A 24,969-nucleotide genomic window follows, 5' to 3' on the forward strand; every position below is an offset into this window, starting at 1 on the left:
ATTAAATAATATTTATTTCCTATTGTGAAATGCATCAGTGATTGTGGTTCTCAACCTTGGCTACATATAAATCTTTTTTTTTTTTTTTTTTTTTTTTTTTTTTTTTTGAGACGGAGTTTTTGCTCCTGTTACCCAGGCTGGAGTGCAATGGCGCGATCTCGGCTCACCGCAACCTCTGCCCCCTGGGTTCAGGCAATTCTCCTGCCTCAGCCTCCTGAGTCGCTGGGATTACAGGCATGCGCTACCATGCCCAGCTAATTTTTTGTAATTTTTAGTAGAGACGGGGTTTCACCATGTTGACCAGGATGGTCTCGATCTGTTGACCTCGTGATCCACCCGCCTCGGCCTCCCAAAGTGCTGGGATTACAGGCTTGAGCCACCGCGCCCGGCCTCATATAAATCTTTTGAGAAGCATAGGATATTATTTCTGCCTGGGCCCCACCACAGACCAATTAAATCATTCTATCTGGGTATGGGGTCCTGGAATTCATACTTTTTTAAAGCTTTAGATTATTCTAAGGTGCAGACAGTAATGTGAACCCTTATTATACACATAAAAGAGCATTTTTGATGTACACTTTCAGCTTAATCATAAAATAAGATATTACCCTAAGTTACTCCACACCAATTAAGCATTTTCCCTGTGTTTGGGAAATCCTTTATGTGTTCTTGTCTAATTATGTGCTTTTCTCTCCTGCTAGAGTAAGTCATTACCATGTCTTTTATGATATGATCTTCTTGACTTTATTTTTAATTTTAACACAGTTGACTGTATTCCTAAATAATGCTATTTAATTTTGCCACGTTTTGTTCTTTATATAGGCACACTACAAAAGTGTATGCATTCTGGTGACTTGCTTCTTTCTGACCAGTATGTGTTTGAGATTCTTCACTAAGCACAGAGCTGTGACTTGCTCTTTTCATCAGTTGCTCTATGTACTCGTGGATGAATGTTTCTAAAATGAGAAAGATTTTCAATATGCATAATTTTTGCTTTTATGGAAGTAATAAGAAACCTCATCTGCATACAATTGTGATGTTTGCTAAGGTTGGAGTTTTGCTATTGCATTGTCCTGCAAGCGTTTGAACTGGGTCACATGCCAAAATTAAGTTACAAGCCAAAAAATCAGTGTTGCATAATCAAAACTGTTACTCTCTTTCTTTTGAAAAAACTTTATTCAAGTGTGATTGCCATATAAAAAGCTGTATTTAGTGTATACAACTCAGTGCATTTGGGGATAAGTATACACTCATGAAAAAGTCACCACTGTCAAGATTATAGACATATGCTTCACATCCCAAAGTCTCCCCCCATTCCCTTTGTTATTATTAGAATTTATATGGTAAGAACACTAAACAGAACATTACCTTCTTAGCAAATTTTAAATATTCAATATAGAGTTGTTAGCTAGAGGCACTATGCTATATAGCACAACCCCAGTATTTATTTATCTTGCATAACTGAAACTTTGTACCCCTTAACCATTACCTCCACATTTCTCCCCCACAACCAGGCTCTGGCAATCACTACTCTATGCTTCCATGAAGATTCCACATATAACTAAAGTCATGTCATATTTATCTTTCTGTGTCTCACTTATTTCACTGAGCTGATACCCTCCAGAGTCACTCATGCTGTCCCAAATGGCCAGATTTCCTTCTTTTTTTAAGGTTGAATAATATTCTGTTGCATGTGTGTACCACATTTTCTTTACATATTCATCCATCCGTGGACATGAAGGTTGTTTTCATATGTTGATTATCATGCTGCAATTACATAGCAGTGTAGATATCTCTTTGAGATATTAATTTCAATTTCTTTAGGATATATACCCAGAAGTAGAATGGCCAGCATTTTATGATAGTTTTATTTTTAATTTTTTAAGGAAACTCTACTGTTTTCTGTATGATTATACAAACTTAAATGCTCACCAACAATGTGCATTGGTTTCCCTTTCTCTATGTTTTCCCGTATCTTTTGTTTTTCAAAATAATAGTCATCCCAAGAGGTGTGCAGAGATAGCTCATGGAGGTTTAATGTTTTCTTGGTTGTATAGGCTGCCTTTTTATTTTGTTGATTGTTTCCTTTACCATGCAGAAGCATTTCAGTTTGATGTAGTCTTACTTGTTTATTTTTGCTTTTGTTGACTGAGGTTAGGGGTTGACATCCAAAAGTTTATTGCCAAGATCAATGTCAAGGAACTTTTCCCCTATATTTTCTTTTAAAAGTTTTACTATTTGGGGTCTTGTGTTTAGGTTTAATCCATTAGAGTTGATTTTTTTTTTTTGTTTGTAAGATAGCGTTCAATTGCATTCTTGTATGTGTGGGTATTCAGTTTTCCCAGCACCATTTACTGAAGAGATTATTCTTTTTTCATTGTGTATTGGCACCTTTGTCCAAAATTAGTTGATCCTATATCTACAGGGTTATTTCTGGGCTCTTGATTATGTTCCATTTGTCTGTATATCTGGTTTTAATGCCAGTATTCACACTGTTTTCATTACTGTGGCTTTGTAATATGTTTTGAAATCAGGAAATATGACACCTTTGGCTTTGTTTTCTTACTTGAGGTTGCCTTGGTGTATTTTGGGATTTGGTATGAATTCTAGGACTGCTCCATTTCTGCAGAAAATGCATTGGAATTTGGAGGAGTATTGAATTCAATGTATAGATCACTTTGGATAGTGTAGACATTTTAACAATAATAATGTTTCAAATTCATGAACATGGGATTTCTTCCCACTTATGTGTCCCTTTTTCTATTTCTTTCATCATTTTTTTTTTTTACTTTTTAGCATTACCTCTGCTTAAATTTCTTTTTTTGATGCTTTCATAGATCAGTTTGGTTTCTTAATTTCTTTTTCATATACTTTATTTTTATCGTATAGAAACACTATTGATTTTTTAAGTTGATTTTTGTATCCTGCGACTTTACAGAATTTGTTTAATAATTCTAACAGGTTTTTTGTGGAGTCTTTAGGTTTTCCTGTATGTAAGATTATGTCATCTGCAAACAGAGACAACTTGACATTTTTTCTTTCAAATTTGGATGCCTTTTACAAAAAAAATTGTGGTAAAATATAAAATTTACCATCTTAATTATTGTTAGGCCTACAGTGAAGTAGCATTAAGTATATCCATACATTGTTGTCCAACCATCACTATCATCCATCTCCAGAACTTCCATCTTGCAAAACTGCAATTCTGTACCTGTTGATGATAACTCATCATTTTCTTCTCCCCAGCCCCTGACCTTCACCTTACTACTTTCTTTGGCTGTGAATTTTTCTACTCTGGGTGCCACACATGAGTGGAATCATAACCACTTGCCCATTTTTGACTGGTTTATTTCACTTAGCATAATATTCTCAAAGTTTATCCTGTTGTAGCATGCGCCAATTTCCATAAAAAACTTATATTTTAAGGCAGAATGATACTCTATTGTATGCATATACCACATTTTGTTTATCTCTCAGTGGACACTTGGGTTGCTTTTGCGTTTTGAGTATTGTGAATAATGCTGCTATGACATCAGTGCACAAATATCTGTTGAAGTCCTTTCAGTTCCTTTGAATATAAGCCAGAATTAGAACGGTTTGATTATATGGTAATTCTATTTATAATTTTTGTAAGAACCACCACATTCTTTTCCATAGCAGCTCTACCATTTTACAATTCTACCAAGAGTGCACAAGGGTTCCAGTTTCTCCACATCTTCACCAGCACTTGTATTTTCTGTTTTGTTTTGTTTTTTCATAATAGTCATCCTAATGGGTGTAAGATGGTATCTAATTTTGGCTTTAATTTGTATTTCCCTAATGATTAGTGATGTTGAGCATCTTTTCTTATGCTTATTGGACATTTGTGTATATCCTTTGGAGAAATATCTGCTTAAGTCCTTTGCCCATTCATTAGTCAGGTTATTTTTGGTAATTGCTTTTGTCAAGTTTTAGGCAATTATTTTTTAAATGAGTAAAGGGATGAATGTGAATGGTAAGATCGCTCTTCTGCCCTGTCATTGAGCAGCTAATAAGAAAATATAAATACATATGCAGTTATAAATATAGAAACATTTTTAAGTTTATACTGTTCCCAATGTAAATCCAAAGAGATTTGAATATAAGTGTCTAAATTTTAAAAAATCTCTTCATCAAGTAGCCAAGTCTTTGCTATGACCTCATTAGTAACAAAATCTTTGCTCTAAGGCATAGCTGATGTTGTTTCCTGGTGTCATTTCAGGGAGTCAGCCCATTGTAAGTTGTTAGTTTTAATGTTATCTACTAATACCCGTATTATTTTATAACTTCATTTAGAAAGTAAATGATAATATAAATATTATTTATGTTTTATCAAAGAAGCATTTTGCTCTTAAGAGAATGCTGGCCAAGGATGAAAACAATAAGAATTAGATCTTTCAACATCTCCTATAAATCAAGAACTGTTTTGTCAAGTTTATATGTTTTATTTTATCTTGGCAAATCTTACTAGAACCTGTTTTATAGAACTAAGGGTGTAACAGGACAGGAAATTAAGAATCAAGGAGGAAGAAAACCCCTAGAAAAATGCATGTTATATAACATTTATTAAATGCCAAACATGTACTAAAAATTTTGCATTCATTTAGTTCATTAAATGTTTATATATCACTTCATATAGTAAGTTCAGTATCCTCCATTTATCATATGAGAAATATGAGGCTCAGAAGGATTTGTTGAAGTTAACCAAATCACACAGTTGTGGCAGATTTTGCTGAGGGATTTTAAAATTTTATTTAAAAACACTTTCAATTTTCTTTTTTGTAGCTCTGTTAACAATTATAAGATAAAGAATATAAGGTAAAAATATTAACCTTGAGTCCCAGTGTCAATAATAATTCACAGTCCACAGTAAACCCATGGAATTCTGAAGGTGTGATTGAAATACTATGTCAAAAATACAGTAGAGATTAAATTGTTACACATTTCCTAAATATAAGCAAGTTCAATGGAAAGGATCAAAAATAATATTATGCTGTGATTAGACTTGTTTTTATTCATTTTATGCAGAAAAACATAACTTGTTCATTGTTTGACCCTGAAATTTGCACATAAATTGAAAATTATGTAACAGTGTTCTGCAGTGCCCTTTCTACATAAAAAATAGGCAAGAAGCGCTAATTAAAAGGTCTCAATCTGATTGCTCAGCATCTCAAAATCTCTTATGCTTCATTAAAGCCCATTAATGTTATCAAAATCAGAGAGATTCTAAAACCTCATGTTAGGGGAAGTTATATTTCTTTGAATGTGGGATTCTTTTCTTTTATTACACACATCGGTGATTATTGTTGCAGCCCCCCCCCCCACATTTAGAGTAGGACCTAAAGAGAGCAATTATAGATGCAATTAATAGTTAATATTATTTTAGTGCATATACCTTCAATAAATCCAAGGCATTTTTGCCAAAGATTTGGGAATGATGGGTCAGAAAAGTGAAGAAACAATTGTGTAAGCCATCTTTGGGGAGAGTAATCTCCAAGGATCTAAGCAGAAGGCATTTATGGAAATTTGCTCCAATGAGTTGCCCACTAGATGCCTGTCCTTCCCTGCAAACTTGGCATCTCTACATGTCTTAGTACAACAATCCATCCCCGTCCTGTCATTCTGTCTTTGATCAGTTGTCTATCCTTAGATCAATAAGCATGTAATACCATCTTGAGATCCAGGATAATGAGTATTTGAGGGCTCTTTTCTGTCCCTCTTGAGCTATAACTTTCCCACTTGCCAGGAGGTGTGCCCAGCTAAGAGGACTCGCCCACTCAGAACCATGATCGCTGTTCCACATCCAGGATCTCAGGTTTCTGTGGTCCACGTCTACTGCAGAGGTCTTTGAAGGTCTCCTCCCCAGCTCTGTCCTCTGTCAGATGAACTGCCTTGCTTATGCGCTTACCCCAGGCTGGAAGGATGGCTAAGCAATGACTGTAGAATTGAGGTATTTGTATGTGAACAGGTTAGGGTGGATCTACAACCATGGCCTGAGCAGTCACCTTGAACTTGGATATATATTTATTTTGTGTTTACTTTGGACACCAGTCCAGGATGCTCATAATAGTACTTATTTTACAAGACTCTGGCTATGCTTTTTTATTCACATGACACATCCTCACGTAATGAACACGGAAGATTCATAGGTCTTTCTTGAAGGTACATAGACTTCGGAAATATGTCTCTATATTTCAATGTGCACTTCCAGACTCTCCATCTCATTAACCTAACTTCTTCATCAAATAAAAAAAAATTTACTAAGGGAAAACAATGTTTTTATTTTTTCCAGCTATTCCAACATCTCTCTCTCTCTTTTTTTTTTTTTTTTTTTTTTTTTGTGATAGGGTTTCACTGTGTCACCAGGCTGGAGTGCAGAGGCACGATCTCAGCTCACTGCAACCTCCACCTCCCGGGTTCAAGCGATTCTCCTGCCTCAGCCTCCTGAGTAGCTGAGATTACAGGCACCCACCATTTCACCCAGCTAATTTTTGTACTTTTAGTAGAGATGGGGTTTCACCACGTTGGCCAGGATGGCCTCGAACTGATGACCTCAGGTGATCCACCAGCCTCAGCCCTCCAAAGTACTGGAATTACAGACATGAGCCACCACACCCAACCTCTGACATCTCAATTTTTGTGATCAATGGTAGTAAACTCTTAGCTCTATGTAATTCTTGATTTATCCATTCCAGTGGGAGCATACATTCAGGGAGGGGAATGCCTATGGCTTGAAATGCACTACAAGAACATGTTTACCTCTTAGTGCCCAACAATATGAATAGATTTTTAATCTTACACTTTAGTTCATAAGAGGAATATATTATTGTGTAGCTGAAAAATGATACTCTTAGCTTACTTGTTATAGCATTTTAATACTTGCATTTACATACTTTAAAAGCAACAAGAGAATTATGAATAACTAAGTATCTTCAAGGTAATATTCAAAACTCCATAGAATTTTAAAGATCCGAAATAATTAAATAATATCATTGTAAGTTACTTGGGGGATTTTACAAATGGGAAAATAGAGATAAGGCCTATTGCCTCTTAGTTGAGTGACTATTCTGCTACTCTAAAGTGGTTGAATATAAATAAACACAGTGATTGTTACCTTGCTTGGTAATGAAATGGCATAATTGTCCATGGTAAATACCTGAGGTTCATTGTCTCATGCCAGAGAAATTGAGGATGTAGACACCCAAGAAGTGAGTTTAAGAGTGGAGGTTTAATAGGTGAAAGAAAGAGAAAATATAATAGCACTTTCTATTGCAGAAAGAGAGGGGCTCCCAAGTGGGACTTCCAGTTTTATGGTGAAATGCACAGGTTTTCATAGGTAAGCTTGAGGAGATGGTGTCTGATTTACACAGGGCCCAAGAGATTGGTAGGACCAGGTGTGAAGTTTGCATAGTGAATGAAAAAGCTGGCCATCCCGTCTTAATCTTTTATTATGACGATGGGATCTCTACCTGGCCAGCACCACATTGTCTGTTCCTTACTGTACACGGGATTGACAAAGAAATGGGAAAATGGAGGTTCCATGTTGAACTTGCCTGGCTCCCAGGTAACCCTTTTCTATCGGCACAGTTGCCGGCATTCACCTTTGCAAGCTTCTAGTTTGCCTTTCTATGTCTGCAGTTCAATTTTACAGGCTACTCTTTGCTGGAAAGGAAATGATTTGGGGGTGCTTTTTATTAAAAGGACTCTCTTACCCTAATATTTTCAAACTCCATCAGAATAAATCAACTTTATCATACAGTATAGCCAATTAAACACATATTCTTACTGTGCATTATTGTTTTGAGCAGATAAGCAAATGCTTCAGTGTAAATCCTAAGCAAAAGTTATCTGAACAAAGGAAATAATAATCTCCCAAGACAGAAGTAAAATGCTCAGTTGAACCTGCCTCCTTTTGCCATTTCCTATCAGATATATATGACATTGAGGCTTTATTGTACAATTTCATTTTACACCTCACCTTTAGTGGACTGGAGATAAGCCATGAGCAATGTGTTAATTCCCCTGTCAATATAGCAATTAGAAAACATTAATTTGGACTAAACACATAACATATCTCACCAATCATGATTTTCTTCAAGTTAGAGTTAAAATTCAGCATGTGAAAAGGTACTCTTAACAAATGGCCCCTTTTTAATGAGGATTACAGTTTCCTAGTCTGATTTCTTTTCTTTCCTTGCAATTTTATATCTCGTACTAAATTCACCTTTCTCAAAAAGAGCATTTATCATTTCAATACTTCTTATTGCTTTGACCTGATTCTGGTTTGTTTGCCTTTGCTTTCTGTCTCATTTCATCACGTACCGTGGGCCTCCTTGTCTATGTAACAACCAGTAAATTACTTCATTAGCTGTGTTTTTATAGAGTATGAAAGTCACAAAATACATCACATTTCAGAAGTTGTCTCGGGCACTGACAATAATTATCACACAGGCTATTTATCCTCTGAATGGTTTTCAACGGTTGAGAATTTTTTTTTAGCAACCATTTTTAACTGTAAAATATTCTAAGAATCATTTTATCCAAAGTATTTTAAATTCATTAAATGCAGGAATTAGCCTAGTACTAATAGCATGTTTAGAATGTATTAGGTGTTTCGGATAGCCACCTATTCTCATTGCTGTGGTGAAGCCAGCCCAAGCAGTTTAACCAAATGTAAACACAGTTGTATAAAATACTGTTTGATTACTCGAAAGATATCTGGGCTTTGTGCTAGTATCGAGCATATAGTGATGATTATAGTACAGTTCCTTCCTTTAAGGATTCTTCGTTTTCTTTCAGAAGAGCCATGCTTAGTTTATCTGTTACAGAGTAAAGCAATCAAATAGAAAATGCACTATCATTTAGCATTTCAATATCATGTGCTATAATTAGGATAGCTGGAGCCCCAGCAGAGCCAGATGGGTAGATGGGTTTGAGGCAGGTCAGATAATTCTTTGTGGAAGGAACAGCACCTAAGGTGTGAGTTATAGGCATGCATATTTGAGTAGAATGAGGGAACATATGGATTTTTTTGGCTGAGAGAAAAGACTGTGGTGCCAAAGCATGCATTCTGGTTTGGCTGTTAAGTAACTACATGAAATTAGGTAAGTGAAATAAGAAAAATTCTAGTACCTGCTTCATGAAGCTGCTTTGAGAATTACATGAGTTAATATATTTAATATGTAATGTGCTTAAATAAAATGAGGCAGGTAATAAATTCTCCATAGGTGCTAGTGTCACCATCATCACTGTCACATCCTTATCATATCAGGCCACTGCTATAACAAAGTAGATCCAAAAAAAAATAATAATCCAGGAAGTTTATCTCCTATCCACTTTACGGTAGTTGTCAGGTAAACAGATTGACGGGGCGGCTTTTCTAATGTATATTCAGGGACCAAGGCAGATTGTCAGTCCATGGCCTTCAAGGTCCATCCCACTGATCATGGATTTTCCATCCACTTGGAGAGGAGCAGAACATGGGACCAGTGTGCAAAAGTCTGTATGGCCTCACCTGGATGTGTACACATTACTTCTCTTCACATTCTATGGGTTAGAACTCAGCCTCGTGATCTCACCTAGTCACAAAAGGAGCTGATAAAGTGCCTGTGTGAGCAGCCACACCCCAGTAACAAGTGTGTGCTATAGAAGGGTGACCATGTGAACAGAAATAGCCAGAAATCTCCACCACGTGGCTGAGGAGGAATGAGTGCCTGAAAGAAGATGGTGTACATCTCTGGACCATACATTAGTGGTTATTGTGAGATTGCTCATGGGTCAAGGAGTAGAGAATGATAAACAAATTAGGAGGCAAAGAAAGAAGAAAATGTGTGAATTTTTAATCTTGTTTAGTGTGTCTGATGTGTTGTAGAGAAATCTCACAGAAAATGTATAATATGTGTCCGGATCTCAGCAAAAGAGACAGGTTGCAATTGTAGACATGGGGTCACCTGCCTCCACATAGCAGTTAAAATTGGAAATGAATTGGTGTCGTAGTTTGCTTTTCTATAATTTAAAAGCCTGGACTTGAAAATGAACCAAGAGAGGAGAAGGAAGGTTGAGACGCTGACAGAGTACTGGGAATATCATGCCCAAGAGCTTAAGGAACTGATATTTCAAAATGGAAGGCATTTTCGGCATGTCAGAAGCAGCAATACACCATAATGAGAAGGGTTGACTTTTATTTTAAATGGTAATTAGATATCATTAGACATCCACACAAGGGTTCTTTTAGTGGAGTAGTAGAAGGTGTGCTAAGAGACAAAGAGTGAATGATGACTCTGAATCACTAAAGCACTGAAAATGTTTCTTTATGCGCGAGAGTGTAGTGGTCCTTGTCAGGTCTTCAGTTCTGAGTTTTCTTCTTGGTGTTGCTTTAATTTCTTGTTATCTCTTCCCTCTTTCTAGGCCTTCTAAACAGGTATCTTTTTTTAATTTTAATCTGAAACTTTAAACCAGTGATTTGAGGTATACATAGCCTAGGGTTCAGCATTCGTTTGTTTTAAAATTATATGGAGAATTAATTTTAAAAACTGGATGTTCAAAATATGTCCACCCACAAAATATTAAAGATAAAATGAGTTTCATTTCAGAAAACAGAGCTTGGTGTATATACTTTTCTTTCAAACAGATATACAGTTTATGAAGTCATCTTTTAATTTAAAATACGAAAAGTCAAACTTCGGGAAATACTCTTTTCAGCATGCACCTTGTCTTTGTGTATTGGCAGTGAAATAACGGTTTAAAGTATTTTTCCAAACTGTTTCTGTCCACTAATATATGGTCCAGTAAGTCTGGTAACATCTCTGATAATTTTGATGCAAACTGAAGTTTGCTGTCACTGAGATCACTAAGGTTACAGTTTCAGATGTGTTGCTGTTAATTGCTTGATATGTGCATTGACCTTTAAACCTAATTCTTTTGAACTTTATAGACTTAAATTATCATAGTGAGTAGAAAATATTCTATTTATTCTGTGTATGTTCTAGATATTTGAAAATACTGGTCATGTGATATCAAGTCATTGGCAGTGCTGAGATGTCCTTTTATTTGCACTTGCCTCTGATAGTTCCTTCTAGAACAAGAGAGCAAACAAGTGAAATAAGTAGTTCATCTGTGAGGAGAACCAATTCTGTGAAAAATGAATTGTACCCAAAAAGATCATGCACCCAAAAAGATCAATACTCGTGGGTTGGAAGAATCAGTATCATTAAAATGCCCATACTGCCCAAATCATTTAACAGATTCAATGCTATTTCTATCGAACAAATAATATCATTTTTCACAGAATTATAAAACACTATTTTAAAATTCATGTGGAACCATAAAGGAGCCCAAATAGCCAGAGTAATCCTAACCACAAAGAACAAAGCTAGAGTCATCATATTACCTAACTTTAATCTATACTACAAGGCTACAGTAACCAAAACAGCATGGTACTGGTACAAAAACAGACCAGTGGAACATAACCCACAAATAAGGCTAACCACATTTTACCATATACAAAAATTAACGCAAAATGGATTAAAGATTTAATGTAAGACCTTAAAGTATAAGAATCCTAGGGGGAAAAATGTAGGAGATACTATTCTTGACATTGATGTTGGGAAAGTATTTATGACTAAGTCATCAAAAGCAATTGCAACAGAAACAAACGTTGACAAGTGGAACCTAATTAAACTGAACAGCTTCTGCACAGCAAAAGAAACTATCAATGGAGTCAACAGACGACTTACAGAATGAGAGAAAATATTCACAGACTATGCATTCAACAAAGGTCTAAATACTCAGAATCTATAAGGAAGTTTCGTTGATAAAACACCATTAAAAAGTGAGCAAAGGACATGAACAGATACTTCTCAAAAGAAGGTATACATATGGCCATTGAAAATGAAAAATGTTGCATGTCACCAGTCATCAGAGAAATGCAAATAAGAGCACAATGAGATACCATCTCACCTTAGTCAGAATGGCTACTGTTAGAAAGTCAAAAAGTAGCAGATGCTGGTGAGGTTGCAGAGAAAAAGGAATGCTTATACACTGTTCCTGGAAATGTAAATTTGTTCAGTCACTGAGGAAAGCAGTTTGGAGATTTCTCAAAGAACTTAGAACTACCATTCACCTCAGAAATCCCATTGCTGGATATATATTAAAAAGAAAATAAATTTTTCTGTGAAAAAAAGATGAATGCATGCGTATGTTCTTCATAGCACCATTCACAATAGCAAATACATGGAATCAATCTAGGTGACCATCAGCAGAGGATTGGATAAAGAAAATGCCCATATTTACCCCATGGAATACTACATAGCCATAAAAGGAATGATATGTTCTTTGCACCAACAAGGATGTAGCTGGAGGCCATTATCCTAAGTGAATTAACACAAGAACAGAAAACCAAATACCACATCTTCTCACTTAATGTGAGAGCTAAACCTTGGGCACTCATGGACATAAAGATGACAACAGTAAACACTGGGCACTACTGACAAGAGAAGGGAGGGAGGAGGGCAAAGATTGACACACTAACTTTTGGTGACAAGCTCACTACCTAGGTGACATGATTATTTGTATCTAAAACCTCAGCATCATACAATATACCCTTGTGACAAACCTGTGCCATGTACCCTGTGAATCTAATCTATTTTTAAAATTGAAATTATAAAAATAAATGAGAAAAGTTTTTAGCTACTAAAAATGCATTTTAATATTTCTGTTTTAGTTAATATACCCAGATGTTCATACATATTAACTGGTATGTAAACATGAAAAAGAGTGGTATGCGTCAGTTTTCAGTTTTTTAAAGAATAAATTTACTATTGGACAATATACAGTGAGCATACAGTTCATCTTAAATAAGGAGTGTTATTTGCAGAAAATTGGGTTATGGGTTTTTCTTGAGGTTAGTTTTATAATTCATGACAAAGTATCAGCAGTTTTTAAAATATTAAATTTATATTACAAATTTGACTATAGAAAAATTAATGAAACCATATCATAGAATATGCTTTCCCCTCACTACAAACATTCGAAAATACTTTTTAAATGCATAATAATATATGTTGGCACAGATATTGTGAAAAGGGAACATTTATACACTGCTGATGGGATTGTAAACTAGTGAGACCTCTATGGAAAATAATGTGGAGATTTCTCAAAATACGCAAAGGTAGATATATCATTTGATCCAGCAATCCCACTACTGGGTATCTATACAAAGGAAAATAAGACATTGTTTACCAAAGATACCTCCACGTGGATGTTTATCAACAGCACAATTCGCAATTGCAAAGATATGGAATCAACCTAAGAGCCCAGCAACCCATGAGTGAATAGGGAAAATGTGGTATATATACACCATGAAATACTACCAGCCATACAAAATAATGAGATAATGTATTTTGCAGCAACTTGGATGGAACTGGAAGCCATTGTCCTAAGGGAAGTAACTCAGGAACGGAAAAGCAAATACTGCATGTTCTCACTTATAAGTGGGAGCTAAGCTATGGGTGTACGGAGTGGTATAAAAAACATTGGAAACCAGGAGGGAGGTTGAGAGTAGGTCGAGGGATGAAGAACTTCCTGATGGGTACAATGTACTCTGTTTGTGTTACAGTTGCACTTAAAGCCCAGACTTTATCACTATACAATTCATCATGTAACCAACCAAACCCCTAAAGCTATTGAAATTAATTTTTTTAAAAATAATAAATCAGCATAGCTTTTTAGAAAAGCAATTAATTTTATTGATAGATATCCAAAGCCCTAGAAGACATGAATCCATTAATACATTTGTATACCCAATAATGGCATTTTAGGAATCTCTCTTACATAAATACTTCCAATTATGAAGAAGCTAAATTTAGTTTTGTGTAAATGTAAAATAATGTAAAAACTCTATAATAATAATGGAATTGTTAACCAAATTAAGGATAAATTCAGTTTTCATCATATTTTGTAGATATTATTGATAACTATGAAAATCAGACAAAACACTTATACATATTAAAAGGTAGAGAAAATATTGTATATATGTTATGATTATAAGTGTATAACCCAGTTACAAAAATATTTAAAAAGAAAAATGTGACTATATGTTAAAGACATTGTGTAAAGAGGGAGAGATTGTTTCCTGTTTTTTTCTACATTATAATGTGTTTAAATTCTTATTATAATAATGTTTTAAAACTCAGAGATTTCCATTTACTTATCACATTAAGTCAAACAGCACTTTGCATTTTCAGAACCAAAAGACTTAGTTTCTTAGTACTTCACAGAACAGCACACCTGTGTAAGTCTGATCAGTTTTTTTTTTTTTTTTTTACTCCTACTCACTCCTGAATACCTTTAAGTCTATGACAGTTAAAATTCGTTGCTGTGGTCGAAACTTCTCTCATGCCTTCAGTGCATCTAGGTGTTTACTTGCTTAGGGCTTTCCTTAGATGTGTTTCCTGACTCACCGTATTCCATGGGAAAGTTCTCTTGTACTTGGCATTTCACTAGGTCTTCCATACATACATAGGAGACTTGGAAACCCTAATTGTTTCTTTTCCGTTGATTCCAAAATCAACGGAATTTGTCAACTAAACAATATGGTCTTCAAAAGTAGGGGTTACGCCCATTATATGTTTAACATTCTTCATGTCGTTACCTGAAAAACAAAGGTGCTTAGAAATGCATGTCCATGTGAAAGTTGCAGTCTGGAATCTCAGGGCGTATTGAATGTCAGCAGCTTAAGAAAGTAATAAAACAGCAAGTGTTTCTTCATAAATATTATCTATAGAATGCTTAGATCTAGTTCAGGGTAATGAGCTCTCTGTACAAAACCATTTCAATCCAAATTGAAAGTTTTAGGGTCAAGGACTTGTTTGTAAATTCTTTCTCAGAGTACAATGAAACTGGTTTTCAATTGGTGTCACTTGCAGGTTGGTGAGAGTTTGTTTAAATCTACAGTATATTAGTCCTATATATATATCTTATGTTCTTGCTGGATTAAATTTTCTTTAAAAAAATTTTTTTAAAATTTTTATCTATATTTTATTATAATTTAAGTTCTGGGGTACATGTGCAGGACATGCAGGTTTGTTACATAGGTATACACGTGCCGTGGGGATTTGCTGCATCCATCACCCCGTCATCTACATTAGGTATTTCTCCTAATGCTACACTCCCCTATTCCCCAAGCCCCTGCTATCCTAGCTCCCCTCACCCCACCAGGCCCTGGAGTGTGATGTCCCCTCCCTGTGTCCATGTGTTCTCATTGTTCAACACCTGCTTATGAGTGAGAATGTGGTGTTTGGTTTTCTGTTCTTCTGTCAGTTTGCTGGGAATGATAGTTTCCAGCTTTATCCATGTCCCTGCAAAGGACATGAACTCATCCTTTTTAATGGTTGCACAGTATTCCGTGGTACATATGTGCCACATTTTCTTTATCCAGTCTATCATTGATGGACATTTGGGTTGGTTCCAAGTCTTTGCTATTATGAATAGTGCCACAATAAACGTATGTGTGCATGTGTCTTTATAGTAGAATTATTTATAATCCTTTGGGTTTATATCCAGTCATGGGATTGCTGGGTCAAATGGTATTTATTTATTTATTATTTTTTTGTTTTCTCAAGATGAAGTATTATTTTTTGTTTTCTCTTGCTCTATCACAGGCTGGAGTGCAGTGGTGCGATGTCAGCTCACTGCAACCTCAACCTCCTGGTTTAAATGATTCCCCTGCCACAGCCTCCTGAGTAGCTGGTACTACAGGTGTGTGCCACCATGCCAGGTTAATTTTTTGTATTTTAGTAGAGATAGGCTTTCACCATGTTGGCCAGGATAGTCTCAATCTCCTGACCTCGTGATCTGCCTACCTTGGCCTCCCAGAGTGCTGGGAGTACAGGCATGAGCCACCACGCCAGCTGGTCAAATGGTATTTCTGTTTCTAGGTCCTTGAGGAATCACCACATTGTCTTCCATAATGGTTGAACTAGTTTATATTCCCACCAACAGTTTAAAAGCATTCCTATTTCTCCACACCTTCTCCAGCATCTGTTGTCTGCTGATTTTTTAATGGTCACCTAAATTTTCTTTTCTTATGGCTGCATTATTTTCCAGGGCCTTCATACTGTCTTTCAGTTTCTCAGTGTTCTATGCATTCTTGTATCATCAAATACAGAATATGTGAGATATCTTTCATTTCATATATTTGACAACCAGGTGAATAGTTATTGCCTTTATCATTACCATTTTGGCTGAATAAAAAAATAGAAAATGTCTAAACATATGCATGACAGTCTTTTATTTAAAAAAACTACCTTTTCAATTTACCATATTCTTGTCTTAAAAAAGATATGCTAGGCTGTTTTTATTTATTGTTTTTCTTTGGACACCCAATATTCCATAGATATTCTAGTCATTTCTCAGTTCACTGCAATTCAAAGCATCACTGTATTTCTCTTCATGGCTTTGCTATTTTATGTTATCAAGCAAAATAAACCTTATTTAGAGATTTAGTCTATTTTATCTGTGTTTAGAAAAAAACCCAAAGAAGCAGTTATTTAGAGAGACGTCAAAGCACATTTCCCCTGTGGAGTAATTGTGTGGCTTTACATCCTACAGCATGGAAAAAATAAAATAATCTCAAATGCACAGACTTGCATATGGAAAAAATGTCCACATACTGCCCTAGGGTTAACTGTAAATTCTCACTAATGTTAATTAAAATTATGTGGCAAAATTCCTAAATTACTCAATGAACATTACCTTTTAGTCTTCATCTTATTAATGCCCATAATTGGACCATTTACTGTTGTCTTAGATGTTCTCTCTTCAGTCTTCATATTTGTATACTCCAAGTTTTAATGGTAAATTGTTTTTGAATATCATACAGGTTTTAGCTGTTGTATTGTGAGGATAATCCAAAGACTAGAGATATGCACTTTAAGTCAAGTCTGAAGACTTGTGTTCTTTTTATTCATGGAGATACTGCCTGTCAGTAAATTACCTCCACCTCAGGTACATCACCTCTGAACCTATAGTCACCTATGTAACTAGGCGGGTGTTGAACAGTGAGAACACGTGGACACAGGGAGGGGAACATCACACACTAGGATCTGTTAGGGGGGACTAAGGGAGGGACAGTCGGGGGTGGGGAGGTTGGGGAGGGATAACATAGGGAGAAATACCAGATATAGGTGACAGGGTTGGAGGCAGCAAACTACATTGCCATGTATATACCTATGCAACAATCCTGCGTGTTCTGCACATGTACCCCAGAACCTAAAGTGCAGTAAAATTCATATAATTATATATATATGTATAATCACCTATGTAACAAAGGAAATGCTGAAGTTTTAATTTGTTGAAGCTGATAAAAAATAATTTTAAACCTTTAATATAAGTCACTGTGAATCAGTGAAGTATTGTCATTTGACTATATATCTGATGAAATAATATTTAAATATATGACTTGCTCTAAAAATTCTATGTCAATTCACTTTTCTAAGCCCCTTTTAGAAGAAACCATTGTTTCTGCAATTATGATAACCAGGATTTATAAAGAGCCAACTGTATATCAGGTTATGTGTGAGGCCCAAGAGAACACAATAAAAGCTTCTGCTTTCAAGGAGCTTGGCATCTGGGGGGACAGCAGCCTTGTGGAAATAGTTCTTATATGTGATGATGCTCATTGTAATAGAGGAATAAAAGGGTACTTAGCATGAAACAGGAGTGTTTCACATGGGGCAAAGATGGCAATGAGAAAGGTAAGACAAAAGTAGAGAAGTCAATTCATTGAGTCATAAGTTTGGCCAGTGGGTACCTGGGGCCCGGGAAGGATTAGTGAGGGCAGACAGAGGAAGTAACTCCTGCGAATGCATAAAAATGAACAGCAAGGGACAAATTTGTGAAACGTTCAGTCATAGGCTATAGACCAACTGCAGGTACTTAGGAGTCACAGTAAATGAGACTGGAAAACTAAGCTGGAACCAAGAACAAAGGGTCTTTAATATCTTTATTAGGAGTTTGGATTTATATAATAGGTAATGATCAGCCTCAGTCCCCACTTGCAAAACTATGGAAAGGTGTGTGGCCATGCAAAGAAGCCAAATGTCATGAATGACCTTCCTGCAGAGTTAGGATTTTTGTTCAGAATATTTTGCATTTTCTAAGAAGTAGTTTGGGTTATTGTATGGGTTATTAAGATCCTGTGTACTGGAAAAAATAAGCACGGGGGTGGTGGTGGGGGGTGATTGGGGAAGGAGAAGCTGGGCTCCCAATCCAGTTCCCTCCAGTTCTCCCACCATCCCCTGCCAGGGGTCTCAGCAGCTCTGAGGTGCAGGAGCAGCAGCACCAGGCACCCCGCAAGTGCCAGGGTATCCAAGAGGAAGGTCAACCCAGCCTAAGGGGCCGCCAAGAAAGAGCCAGAGAGGAGATCGGCATGGTTGTCAGCTAAACCTGCTCCTGCAAAAGTGGAAGCAAAGCTGAAAAAGGCAGCAGGGAAGGAAGCATCTTCAGACAAGTGCAAACAAATGGGAAAAGGGGAGCAAGAGGAAAACAGGCTGAAGTGGCTGACCGAGAAACTGAAGAAGAGTTACCTGCACAAAACTGGGAAATGAAGACTGAGGAGATTCCAGCCTCTGATGAAGAGGAAGAGAAAGAAGCCAAGTCTGATTAATATCATATACTATGTCTTATCAGTGGTCCCTGTCTCCCTTCTTTTTTTTTTTGAGACGGAGTTTCACGCTTGTTACCCAGGCTGGAGTGCAATGGCACAATCTCGGCTCACCGCAACCTCCGCCTCCTGGGTTCAGGCAATTCTCCTGCCTCAGCCTCCTGAGTAGCTGGGATTACAGGCACGCACCACCATGCCCAGCTAATTTTTTGTCTTTTTAGTAGAGACGGAGTTTCACCATGTTGACCAGGATGGTCTTGACCCTGTCTCCCTTCTTGTGCAATCCAGAGGAATATTTTTATAAACTATTTTGTAAATGTGAGTTTTTTAGTAGGTCCAGAAACATTTTTAAGAAGGAGAAAATACCATCTCATCCTCTTTTTTTAAGTGTAAATGCTTTTTTTTTTTTTTTTAAGAAGTGAAATCATTTGCTAGTTGTTTATTTTTTGGTACAACCACAGAAGATTGTGGGATATTGAATTATGGGATGCTCTGTCTTGGGTGTCAGCTTAACATTCCATAGGTGGGGAGTTAGATTTTATATCCTATGATGCAAAGCACATTGAATGGCAATATGGAGTCACAGTCCTGCATTTAACGTCTTTAACTTCCTTCTACTTCCATGTTGCTTTGTAATTGTTTCCTAAAGAAAACCACTCCGTGCTCATGGCTCTCCTTGCCAGAATTGCGGGCACTCTGTACCCTCTTTGGTTGGGGTAGTCCTGTTTTCCTAATAACTTTGTTACTGTGCTGTGAAAGATCAAATAGTTGAATATGTAGTGTATGGGCTCTTTAGTTGCAAATTGGTAGGAGGTACATAACAGCTTATCAACATGTGAAGATACTGGTACTTGATAAGCTCTTAAGGAAAATTCGATTCCAAATTTTAAGCTGGAAAGTCACTGGAATAACTTTAAAAAAGAATTAGAATATGTAGCTGTTTAGATTTTTGGCACGTGTGTTAAGAATTGTGTATAAATTGAAATGTCTGTACTGATCCTCAACCAATAAAATCTCAATTTTGAAAGAAAAAATTTTTGTCTTTTTTTTCTTTGTTCATTTTTAATGTTTGATTTTCCTTTTTAAACTAGATCATGACGTGCCACCAAAATAGACGATGTTGGCAAAACAATGTCTGTTACAATAAAATACATTAGACATTAAATAACCTTAAAAACCATGTGAAGGAACATAAACCCAGTCGATTGAATCTGGGACGATGTTTTCTGTACAAGCGAGTACAGGCATACCTCTCCTTAAAACTGATGTAAACAGAGGGAACCATCAAAATCCTACAGAAGGAATCAAGCAGGACGGGAGTGAGGGTAAGGTGGGAGAGCAGTGAAGAGAGGCCAATGTGGGTGAGGGAAGTGGCAAATCAAAACAATACTGACCGAGGTAGCAGGACTCTGCTCAGTGCAGAAAAATTGGCTTATGAATAAAAATGAGACTGTGAAATTAAATTCAGATCATCATGCAAACGCAGTACTTGCTATTTAGTTTTAGAAAAAAACACACACACATTCATTTCCTAAAATCTGCTGCCAATTAATTTGCTGATAATGTCTCCTGGCTCAACTATTTTTTATACCAGGATGAGTATTAAACACTGTCCATGCTTTTTCATCTACAAAAAAATTTGCATAAAATTGTATTAGTTCTATGTACTTGTCAATGGACGTTTTAATTATGTGTATTAAAAAGGAAAATCTTGCCCTATGGGAGTCAGAAAAAGCAAAATAAAATCCATGACCAGCCAGTATGTTCCTGTGAAAATTCAGCAGAAATAGACAGTTACTCTAAACAATAAAAAATTAATTCAGTTAAACATATTCTTTATGAAAAATTGTCAGTCAAGAAGGGAACATATTGATAAAGTTAGTGACTGTGCTATAGATGCAGATTACCAGGATTATGAGCAGCACAAATGGCCAGAAAATCCCATTGGTGCATGCCAAGAATGAGCAGGATTTGGCGGCAGGCTGCACACATCCTTTGCTAGGTTCCAGGTAGTTGCAGGCCACGAACTGGAGCATCTCATTCTTGGGAATCACAGGCAAGGAGATTTCCAGCACCATCAAAGTGCATAAAAGATATTTCAGAAGTAGAATCTGCATAACTTGCTGAACCACTGAAGGTGGGACTGAGAAAGAGGAAGCTGGGGAACCTCAGGCAACCGTTGAAATCCTTAACTTGCTTCATAGTGTGAAATCTGTAAAACACCTAACAGGAATCTTCACGTTTAATGAAAATACTAACTAAACACTGCTTTTGCTTTTGTTTTTTGTTTGTTTGTTTCTTCCTAGTGGGAGAGATCTCTGAGATTTGTCCGGAAACCACTGATTTTTTGTGCCGGGACAAGAAGTGTATTGCATCCCACCTTGTTTGTGACTATAAACCAGATTGCTCGGACAGGTCTGATGAGGCTCACTGTGGTAAGTTAATCTGTCTGCTGTGTGGAAGCCAGGTTAGCAGAGATTTTTCTTTATAAGTAGAGTTATATATTGGCACTGATGATGGAAAAGAAATATTATTTTCATGCACTAGAGCAGATTTAGAATAGCCCAAATACTTCCTCAGAGTTGTATACCAGTATCAAATACAAATACAAATGGCAGCGCTTTCGTGTTCTTTACTCCTGTACTGAAAACTGTAACAAGTTTATCGTAAATAACACATTCTAGTGTTATTTCTAGCTTCTTGTCACTTCATCAAAAAATATATTTAAAAATTACTGACTGTAAGAAATTAATTTCAATGGAGTTTTTTTAAAAAAGGCTCTAAAACACTTGTGAAATAACCATTTTCCCTGCAAGAGGTACTAAGTAGAGCATTTAATAATCACCCACAAAACAGTAAAAACTTGGACAAATTTAAGCCCATAAATTGCAGCCAGCACTCAGGTGAGAGAGGAGCCCACACATTCAGAGAATTAAGAGGAAGCACAGCTGCAACTGTGAGGAAGTATAGAGGAGCCACATGGTTAAGAGCATACCTACTGACCACTGCACTAGCGCCACCTGCTGGATTATACCCAATAACTTCAGTACCAAAAATACTTGCTAACATACCCTTCATGAAACCAAAGACAAGAAGTCAACTACAAATGAAGACCCCGAACAAATCCTCAGCCCTCTGGAAACATCCTTAAGAGAATTCTAATGACTGTACTGAACCTACACTGAAGTTAACGGAATATCTGAAGTTAAAGAAAAAGCCAATGACAATCTCAATTGATTCACACTGATTAAATCACCCAATTATTCATTCTTTCTGTACAACACAGTTCGATTTTACAGTGAGGGCTCAAAAGTAATAATTGATATACAAAAAAGAGAAAGAAAAATGAAAGCCTAGATCAGGGTATCATGATGGCACTTTTCACAGATGATTAGAAGTAGATACAGTTATTATCTATTAATTTTTCTCATTGTGAATAATGTAATTTCTAATGAGTTATCAACCAACACTTTTTGAATAGAATTTATTTAGTGATTAGCTGTGATATGTGATGCTGCATTGATTAGTACGGTATCCAAGGGTAATTGTGTCCTATAAGTTCACTACTTCTCTCAAAGTGCCTTTTCTTTAGTAAATGACTTTGTGTCACTAATAAACTAGCTATTCAAACATCACAGTGAGAGAATGAAGTGAGTTAAACATCCAGACAACTGAAGCTGTTTAATTATTTGACCTGAATAATCCGTATTAGCATAATGTTATGTTCATTGTTCATGTGTAAACACAGTTTTATCTATTATCTATAAATATTCATCAATCTGTATAACTCCTTAATGGATAAATGACAACGGTCATATACTGCTTCTAGATCCTTCGATTAAAATATTACAATGTATAACTGATATTACCAATAAGTACAAATGTCTTGAGGCTGTAAATGTATTTATAAAGAATTAGAATATGCAGATACTAATTTTAAGTGATCCCAAATGTAAGGTAATAGCAAATGTCATAGATATTTCCAGAAATTTCCATTAATGTTTTTCCTTCCCCAGCACTGTATACAAGCACAACAGGAAGCTGCAATTTTGAAACAAGTCCAGGAAACTGGACCACAGCCTGCAGTCTTACTCAAGACTCTGAGGATGACTTGGATTGGGCCATTGGCAGCAGAATTCCTGCCAGAGCATTGATTCCAGACTCTGATCACACACCAGGTAAATATAGTAGCCAACCCCAGACCAAGAAATCTACTCATCTGGAATTTTGCTTTAACAATGTGTGTGAATGTCAGTGTGCCTTCCTTATGTGTATGTGGGGACAGAGCTCAGTGGTTTTTATGAAGGAGGGCTATTCCCTTCTATTGCAAACTCTGAATTACTAAATAGACCCAGATCTGACACTGCTACAACAAAGAAGCCCATGACTCATATTTTAAGAAACACAGATTTTACTTACTCTACCCTAAGGATGTCTGTCATTCAGTTCCCCAGCTGGGAAGGGTGGGTGGGTGGCATTCAGATTAATGAATGCAGTAGGCAGAGATATACAACTGGTAAGCTAACGGTTACCCTATTGTGACAGTGGCCAGTCACAACAATGAAATGGCTGACCACCACTTTAATTCCCATCATTTTGAAGAACAGAAGCCAAGGTGTAAAATGGTAGGGGTAATGGAATGAATGAGTATCAACACAATCTTTACAAGTTTTGCTTTATGCCCTGTGACTTCAGATTATGCAATCTTTAATGGGTTTACAGTTAATCAACTCAAAGTACGGGTAAGCTTGTAGTCTTATTTACTCTTACAAAAACGTCCTACTGACTCAGAACTTTTATTATCTTAGAAATCTAGCTTTTATTAGGGATAAAAGTATCTAAGATATTTGTGATGGCTAATTTCATGCGTCAATTTGGAGGTGTTTTGGATGAGATCCACATTTAAACTGATGGGTTTTGAGTAAAGTGGATTGCCCTTATTAATGTGGCCTCATCCAGTCAGTTGAAGGACTGAATAGAACAAAAAACACCAGCGATGCAGCAAGACGGATCCCCAAGAGAATGTCTTCAGATTTCATCTGCACCATGGGCTTTCATGGTTCTCCAGCCTGATAGTCCACCCTGCAGATATTCGACTTGGTAGCCTTCATAACTTCCTGAGCCAGTTCTGTATAATAAATCTCCTTTTGTGTGTACACACATCCTATTGATTCTGTTTCTCAGGAGAACTCTAACCAATATAATATTCTTCAAAACAGTTGAAGCATATGCACAGTTAAAAAAAAAAAAGAACAAGATTGTGCAGAATTTAAATAACTCTCAGAAGATTGTCCTAGCCATTATGTGACTAGTGAAAAGAGCACATTTATTTTATTATTTATTCCAGGCAGATTGAATGTATCATGCTCTTCAGTTACAGTATGGCATTCATTCTGTTTTAAAGATTTTCCAGAATTCCTTTGATATGGTGAGTCACATGTATTGATTTGCATATGGTGAACCACCTTGCATCCTAGAAATGAGCCCTACTGGGTTGTGATGAATTAGCTTTTTGATATGATGCTGGATTTGGTTTGCTAGTATTTTGCTGAGGATTTTTGTGTCTATATTTATCAAGGATTTGGCCTGTAGTTTTCTTTTTTCACTATAGCTTTGCCAGATTTTAGTATCAGGATAATGCTGGCTTCATAGATTGAGTTAAGGAGGAGTCCCTCCTCCTTGAATTTTTGGAATAGTAGAATTGGTACCAGCTCTTCTTTTTATGCCTGGTAGAATTAACCTTTGAACTAAACATTCTAACTCCTTTTGACTTACCACGTTGTATCTCCCTTTCCTTTCACAAGTTTTTGTTTCCCTTAAAAACATGAAGTTTGTGTATAGTATAAGTTGAACAGGGTAGAGAATAAGTAAACTAAGATCAGTAATTAGAAGGATTTAGTATATAACAAAGTAGATATGGGAAAAGATGGATGATATAGTATGATGCTGTCATATCTAGTTATTCACCTGGAAGGACTTAAAATTAAATCCCAGTTTTATATCATATACAGCAATAAAATCTATGTAAAGATGTAAATGTAACAAAAACAAGAAAATTCTTGCAAGAAAACAGTAAATTGTGTGTAATTTAGAGCAGAATATTTTAAAACCTCCTAAACGCAATTTAGAAACCATTTTGGCCTCTTTGACATATAATCCAACTTTTAAAACCTGGAAGTCAGCTCTAAATCTAATTTAGAAAGCATTTTGGCCTCTTGGACAAAGAAGGACCAACACATAGTGACTTATATGAGTGTATTTAAGTCAGCATTGCTTTTAGCAGAAATAAT

General features: G+C 36.3%; 1 protein-coding gene and 1 pseudogene across 3 annotated transcripts in view; both read left to right on the forward strand.

The window, feature by feature from the left end:
* The window catches only part of MALRD1 (MAM and LDL receptor class A domain containing 1), a 619,714-nt gene that overhangs the window by 379,157 nt on the left and 215,588 nt on the right, over positions 1-24,969 (forward strand). For all 3 annotated transcript variants that reach the window (XR_013520422.1, XM_078332925.1, XM_078332926.1), the window contains 2 exons: positions 20,986-21,114; positions 22,696-22,857. Coding sequence is in view for 2 of the 3 variants with exons in the window: in XM_078332925.1 (XP_078189051.1) it covers positions 20,986-21,114; positions 22,696-22,857 (291 nt within the window). In the remaining variant the exon portion in view is untranslated. The remainder of the gene's footprint in view (positions 1-20,985; positions 21,115-22,695; positions 22,858-24,969) is intronic.
* Positions 18,258-18,682, forward strand: LOC108592395 (non-histone chromosomal protein HMG-14 pseudogene; annotated as a pseudogene).

This window comes from Callithrix jacchus, chromosome 7 (genome assembly GCF_049354715.1).
Source record: "Callithrix jacchus isolate 240 chromosome 7, calJac240_pri, whole genome shotgun sequence".
Taxonomy (NCBI): domain Eukaryota; kingdom Metazoa; phylum Chordata; class Mammalia; order Primates; family Cebidae; genus Callithrix; species Callithrix jacchus.